Source organism: Triticum aestivum, chromosome 1B (assembly GCF_018294505.1).
Source record: "Triticum aestivum cultivar Chinese Spring chromosome 1B, IWGSC CS RefSeq v2.1, whole genome shotgun sequence".
In the NCBI taxonomy this organism is placed as follows: Eukaryota; Viridiplantae; Streptophyta; class Magnoliopsida; order Poales; family Poaceae; genus Triticum; species Triticum aestivum.
In genome coordinates this window covers 113154598-113162298 of record NC_057795.1, presented here as the reverse complement: position 1 = coordinate 113162298, position 7701 = coordinate 113154598, and the positions used below count along the sequence as shown (strand labels likewise).

General features: G+C 50.6%; 1 protein-coding gene across 1 annotated transcript; it reads right to left on the bottom strand.

The window, feature by feature from the left end:
• Positions 1 to 3530: 3530 nt before the first annotated feature.
• On the bottom strand, positions 3531 to 4747 carry LOC123087797 (uncharacterized). Its single transcript, XM_044509910.1, has one exon. It carries the CDS (start codon positions 4664 to 4666, stop codon positions 3752 to 3754), a length of 915 nt encoding a protein of 304 aa, XP_044365845.1. The 5' UTR covers positions 4667 to 4747; the 3' UTR covers positions 3531 to 3751.
• Positions 4748 to 7701: the final 2954 nt, after the last annotated feature.

Sequence of the window (7701 nt, the reverse complement as noted above, 5' to 3'; positions counted from 1 at the left end):
ATTGCCATTCTTGGTGCCATTGTGGTTATGCAAACTTGCTCCATTGTGCGTGTGTCCTCCATGGTTGTGGCCTCCATGGTTGTGGGTATGTCCTCCCGAGTACGGGGAATAGTGGGGATTCTGCTGAGCTCCTGAAGTGTACCTCCCCTGTCCATACTTCCTCTTGCGATTGTGAATTTGTTGCTTCTTTCCTTCAATCATAAGAGCCTTGTCTACCAACTCTTGGTAGTTGTTGAATGTTTCCACCATCAACTGCATGCTCAGCTCATCATTCAGTCCTTCCAGAAACTTCTCCTGCTTAGCGGCACCTGTAGCTACGTCATCAGGGGCATAGCGAGCTAACTTACTAAACTCATCCACATACTGGCCCACTGTGCGTCCTCCTTGGCGCAGGTTGCAAAACTCGCGCTTCTTCATGCTCATAGCTCCAGCTGAAACATGGGCAGTGCGGAAAGCCTGCTGAAACTGATTCCATGTAACAGTGTCAATGGGATAAGTGGCTGTGAAATTCTCCCACCATGATGCTGCGGGTCCATCAAGCTGATGTGCGGCAAAACGCACTCTCTCCGCATCTGCGCATCCTTCAGTGGTTAGCTCTCTACCAATCTTGCGGAGTGAATCATCCACAACAATCGGCTCGGTGCTACTAGAGAACACCGGCGGATTCAACCTTAGGAAATGGGCTAGGTGATTAACAGGTGGTGATGGTGCTTGGTTGTTGTTGTTATTGTTGCCTTGGTTCTGATTATGGACTAAAAGTTGCATCAGGGTATTCTGCTGGTGGATCAACTGAGTGAGCTCTGGTGGGAAGGCAAATCCATTGTCATGTCTCGGAGGCATCTGATGGGTTTAGAAAGGGTGAGAAAACAGAATAGAAAAGGTGTCTAAGAGTGATTCACTACCCATAATGCTCATGAGTCAAACACAATCAATTTTCACTTCAATCAATAGCACACAAGATTACACAAAACGGTCTAACCTATAACTACTAACTCGATCATTGCAACTACTTAGAAGGAAAATACTACTAATTACAATGGTGGTCGTCTAGACATTTTCATCAGAAGAAGACTCCATAATATCTGCTCCAGCTTCATCAACGTAGTCATCATCACTATTGGGGTCGGAGTTGGTGTCGTCAACGATGATGTAGTCTCCTGGCTGGTTATCCTTCTTTGGCGCGGGGTCTCCCATGAATACTCCTAGCTTCCTTGTCAGATCGTCATTCTTTTCCACCAATATTGCAATCTCCTCCTCGTATCCATCGTGTGTAGACTTGATATCCTCTTCCAGCTTGTTGTTCTTCCTTACCAGTTTCTTGATCTTCTTCATGTGGATAATCCGTTGATTCTCCTGTCGACGAATATGATCTCCCATCTCTTGAATGTAAGCTGCAATTGATCCATCCCTCCTGGTACGAATCATCTCCCATTTGTCATCTCGGCGGCCACATATCTGGTAGACGGTATTCTCCAGCTCCTTGTGATACACCTGCGAGCAAAGCATGGCATCTGAATGCATGAAGCGATGACCACCAAAGCAATCACGTAAGTAGTAAAAGGACAGGACTGCATCCACAGAGAGACGAAGACGATGGAGAGGAGACGTGATCGAGGGTGGTGGCCCTGCCTGAGACCCATACGTGAAGCTTCCCGGAAACTGGGACTGGCTGTGGCTGTGGCATCGCTCGCGTGTCGAGAGTCGATCCAAAGCTCGACCGATCGACCGACGTGCTTGCATCGGTGCCGTCAATTAATGTGGAACCCATCATGGCCACTGCAGCTGCTACGACTGCCTGACATGCACAAAGAAGAATAAAGGAGAAAGCGTGTCATCATCCGTAGGTGCCCGGCGCGCTGTACATTCACATTACAGGGGTTTGTTACGACTTGCTAGCCAAGTTCAACTACGCCAAAATAGATGATCCAACTTTATGCTAATTTTGTATTAAAGTTAGTACAAAGTTGAGTCATCTATTTTGAAATGGAGGGAGTAGTTCAAAACATCTCTGGTAATTAATGATTCTTGGACCTTCATCTGAAATTCAGATTTTCCTTTTTTAGCAAAAGATCCAATGTTTACTTCCTTACTTTTATGGTAGATTCTGTAAGCTCCCTTTTCAGCACATACATGTCTCGGCTCCTTTTAAGTGGATTTGGGCTTATAAGTGTGTCAATAAAATCAAGTTATTTCATGGCTCATGTTATCCGATCGGCTAAATACAAAGGAAGAACGTCAAGGCCGAGGAGAAAGCGACGAAGGCAGCTCGGATGGCAAAACTCAAGCGGCAGCAGGACCGGGCCTTCCGGCGTCTCAAAGGGCTCATCATCCTCTCCTCCTCCAACAACGACGGCGACGACTACGGCACCTCGTCCGACAACTCGGATGATCCTCCACCAGCCGCTAACGCCTACAACTGCATCGGCGACCGTAAGGGGAAAGGACCGGTGAGGAAGTGGTGAACATCCACTTTCTTCACTTTAATTTCAAGGTTTTAGATGTAGTTTAAACTTGTCCATCGTATCATGTGCATTATGTGAACTGTGGTGATCTTTTGAAAATCCGACTGTGATCTTTTGGTGAACGGATTGTTATTTGTATGCCTGTTTATTTGTCCGCTCATGATCTACGTAGTTTCTATAGATGTTGCGTGGTTTAGTATGGATATAGTGGATCAAATATGAGATACGTGGATGCGGACGACAGAATTTAAGGACTAACTAGTCAGTGCCCGCGGACGCGTCCGGGCACGTGTTTAAGGGTCCGAATTTGCCATGTCCAGCTGTAGATGCTCTAAGCACCCATATTCATTGGAGATCATACTTGTTGCTAGATGGAATATCTGGACGATCATAGATGGTTGAGATTTTAATGACAAGCCAAACACACATACACACTAATAATCTTGAAAGCAATATCAAGATGCTATCTAATAACCACATCTGGCAAACAAATAAACTGACAATATCAGGCATATTATTGACCTCTTCTTTGACAGACTAACTTCTTTGTAACATTTGAAGGGGTTTGCCTTGGTAAATATTTGTTGCATCCTTATAGTTTCACATACTGTGCTAAATACATAATTTTCTAAAATGATACTGTACCAATTCCCTTGAAGCAATTTCTTCTCTTTGAGTAAAAAAATGAAACGATGGCAGGGTCACACTAATAATGACATGACGAGCAAGTAAATAAACATCTGTGCAAACATGATGTGACCAAGCTTCAAAAAAAAAAAACATGATGTGACCAAGATTACACGCTTTGGCCATGCACGAACATACACTTGATTTGTCTCACATGGTTCATGCAAAATTTATCAACCTTAAACAGTCGTACTAGCTACTCCTACTCACAGTCTCACAAACCCTCACACACACACATACATAATCCCAAGCATGCATATCCGGTGCAGTCATAATCAGACATAAACTCACGACGACAGTTGACATAAACATAGGACTACAGCAACTTATTATTACTACTACTCCCTCTGTTCACTTTTATAAGTCCTTGAAGACATTTCAGACAACATGCAAATCAGTTCATTTTCAGCTGTCTGAAACGACTTATAAAAGCGAACGGAGGGAATACTACTAAGCTACTGTACTACTTGAGCAAATCTTCTTCAAGTTGCTACCATGGAGTCGTGGACAGGATGCAGCTAGCTAGTCAGAGTTACTGGAATCTGCTCCGTCTTGCCGGGCTGCAGCCGCTCAACGCCCGTGTGACGGAGGGCCGCTCGTACTCAGTCGAGGTGAACCTTGTCGACGACCAAGTGGTGGTGGTTCTTGCACACCAGGTAGACCACCGGCTGCGCCACCAGCGTCAACAGCACCACCGCGCATAGAGCCACTGCCATCGCCACCCCGGCGGCCACCTGGAACCCGAGGCCGAGGCCCAGCGCATCGTCCACCACCAGAACGGGGAAAGCCACCAGCACGGCAAAGATGCAGCCGTCAAGCGTGACGAAGACGCCGGCGGCCGCCCAGAACTTGCCCACGACGAGCGCGCGGCTCTTGCGCAGGGCGCCGAAGAGCACTGCGTCCTCGAGCAGGGACACCACGCAGGCCAGCTGGCACACCACGGCGACGTACGCCGCGCTGGCGAGGAACGCGGCCCATCCCAGCAGCTGCAGCGGCAGCATGATCTTGTCCGCAGCGCCGAGCGGCTCCTGGGGCTGGAACAAGGCGGCGACGAAGAGGGAGGTGCAGATCACGAAGAAGGGGACCGCGGCGAGGAGGAAGGTGCAGACGAACCGCGTGAGCGGGACCGTGGGGAACCCTCTGAGGACGCGATCGGCGGCGCGGAGGTCGCCTCCGGTGGAGTAGAGGGAGACGACACAGAAGAGGTAGGCGGCGGCGCAGAGGAGCAGGAGCAGGAGGACAAGGCCGATGGAGACGGCCACGAAGAGGAAGAAGGCGAGCCGGTCCGTGACGAGGCAGAGGAGGCTGGGGCCGTCGTGGTCGTGGAGGTCCGCGAGGACGCGGGAGCAGAGGGCGCGGACGGCGGCGGAGCTGGCGAGCAAGAGCGCGGAGAGCAGCGGGGGACCCAGGTTGACGAAGTTGGGGAGCATGGCGCGGTGGATCACATGGCAGGTCTCCCGGCAGACGCCGGCGAGGCCGAGGCCGCCGAGAGCCTGCTGCTTTGGTGTCCACTCCATCGATCGGCGAGCACGTAGGGAAGAGGCCAGGTGGTGGTTGAGGAGAAGGAAAGTGAGCTACTGAAGTGAAGGAAAGGGGAAAGAGAATGGTCAGACTGGGGAATTTTTGTCAGAAAAGACCACCTACACATTTATATTGCCAGAAAAGACCGCACCCAAACTGTATTGGCAAAAAAGACCACATGCACTGTGGCGGCAGGTCCGGCAGCCGACACGTGGCACCTGCCGCCACAGCAGCTGGCGGCAGGACCTGCCGCCACAGCCGACGGTGGCAGCTTGCATGTAACAGGTTTTCCGCCTCTACAGTGATACATAACAGAACGGAGATGGCATGTGAGCCATGCCGTCAAAGAAGGTGGCAGCAGCTCATTTTACTGCGCTAGTTAGCCGCTCGTTGGTTGTTAGTAATTACCAAGATAGTAGCGTTGATTGGCAAGAGTGCGTTGAACGTGGGCCGAGACTGCATGGTGGAGTAGGGTCAGGTCGTTGGCTTAATTGCGAGATTTTTCAGCGCAGAGTGATTGGTTTAATTCTTGCCCAGCCCATGTATTTTCCTCGCACCGCTAAGTGCTAGGCGCAGAGTACCTTCTCAATGAGATGTTGCGTCGCACGACAGTAAAAGAAGCTGCCGTCACCCTCTATGGCGGCAGGGCCCACCTAGCCTTTCCGTTCCGTTGTGGATCGATGCAAAGGCGAAAAATCTGTTAAACAGAAGCTGCCGCCGCCGTCTGTGGCGGCAAGTCCTGCCGCCGGCTGCTGTGGCGGCAGGTGCCACGTGTCGGCTGCCAGACCTGCTGCCACAGTGTACGTGGTCCTTTTTGTCAATACGATCTGGGTGTGGTCTTTTTTGACAATACGAAAGCATAGATGGTCTTATATGACAAAAATTCCAGACTGGGAGGAACGAAAAGGGGAAGGGGAATGAACATCGAAATGCTCGCCCGTTGGTGGCCGTGACGGGGCAGAGAGAGTTCACGGGAGAGCGCACAAGCAAGGCATCACCGCGTCGATCGTACCTGCTTAACAGTGTCAGTGATCAGTCCATCCAATTAGGCCAACTCCACCGCGCGACCCCAAACGGACGTCCGTTTGTCCGGATTATGTCCGTTTGGATAGCGATTTGGGGTCGTGTCCGGGCCTGTCCTGAGATGCGGTGGACGTGCGCCCAGCGCGTGGCCGAATCCATTTGCCCCGTCCTGTCCGTCAGGGCCAAAAATGCCCAAATTGCATCAAAACTAGTTTCCAACCCACATATTTGTCTAAAAATTAAAATAGTTTTACAACTCAACTGAAATTGTCTTTAATAAAATAATTTTACAACCAAATCGAAATTGTCTTGACTGAACCTAAATTGGACCAATACATCTATTGGTTGCCAATGTGATCCCAGACGTGCTCAACCAAGTCATTTTGAAGATTCAAATGAGTGTGCCAATCACGCATCTCACGGTGGAAATGGACAAACTGTTCAAATGTGGCCGGGTCTTGGTGCAGGGGCTCAATATTTTCACCTTGATAATCAAATCCTTGGTCGAAGATACTCTCATCACGCTCGTCCTCGACGATCATGTTGTGCATAATCACACAAGCAGTCATCACCTCCCAAAACTTCCTTTCATCCCATGACAGTGCAGGGTTTCGAACGATACCCCACCGGGATTGAAGCACACCAAAAGCACGTTCCACATCCTTTCTAACACTCTCTTGCATTTGGGCAAATCTCTTTCTCTTCTCACCTTGGGGTTTCGAGATTGTCTTCAAAAAACTTGACCATTGAGGATATATACCATCTGCTAGATAGTATCCCTTGTTGTACTGGTGGCCGTTGATCTCAAAGTTGACAGGTGGGGAGTGGCCTTCTGCAAGCCTTGCGAAGACTGGAGAGCGTTGTAGCACGTTGATATCATTATGAGAACCTGCCATGCCGAAAAAAGAATGCCATATCCAAAGATATTGCGATGCCACCGCTTCTAATATGACAGTGCACCCGTTAACATGCCCCTTGTACTGGCCCTGCCAAGCAAATGGACAGTTCTTCCACTCCCAATGCATACAATCTATGCTGTCAAGCATGCCTGGGAAAAGCTCTAGCTGTGTTGGTCGCCAACAATCTCTCTATATCAGCGGCAGTTGGCTGTCTCAAGTACTCTGGGCCAAACACCTCGATCACGGCCTGGCAAAACTTGTACATTGACATCAGACATGTTGTCTCACTCATACGCACATACTCGTCCACCAGATCGCCTGAAATACCATATGCAAGCATGCGGATGGCCGCGGTGCATTTCTGATAAGAGGAGAACCCAAGCTTGCCAAGGGCATCCATCTTGCACTCGAAGTATGGGTCATGAGCAACCACTCCCTCTCGGATACGATTGAACACATGCCTTGCCATACGAAAACGGCGACGAAATTTATCCTGCTTGAAGAGCGGGGTGTTGACAAAGTAATCGGCATAAAGCAGGGCGTGGCCTCTCTCCCTGTTGCCGTTCAGGTTGGGAGCACGGCCAGGGAATGACCCCCTGTACCAAGGAAGCTGCCGTTGAATATGGTCGTGAACGACCAGTGCAGCCACCACAAGATCTTCATCATCCGACGACTAATCGTCCGACGAACAAAGGAAGTGATGAAAGAAAAACTCGTCTCCACTGTCCATACCTTTGATGGCAAAAAGGCGAACACCTTCCGGTCGTGGTGGCGAAGAGGCCGCGATGATCACTCGACGCAGCAGGGATGGTTGCCGTCCGGCTACTGGCCACTCTGGAGATCTCGTCGGAATCCGTCTTGAAGAGCGGTCGCCGGCGGTCGTGTCCCCTCCGCCACCGGCAAGGACGGCGACGGCCAAACCTCCCCCGATAGATGACCAAAACTACGGCGAAAGCGCGGGCGTGGCGGCGGCCATGTCGAGACGTAGTTTGGTATGGACGGCGCGGGGCTGCGCGGTGAGGAGGCGGCCGGAGAATAGAGGCGGCGCCGGCGGCGGGCGGGGCGGGGAGAGAGGGTGAAGCATTGGGAGCGGAGGGACTGCTAGTGTC

Coding starts and splice junctions, on each gene's coding strand:
- LOC123087797 (XM_044509910.1), bottom strand. CDS start 4,666: ATGGAGTGGACACCAAAGCAGCAGGCTCTCGGCGGCCTCGGCCTCGCC.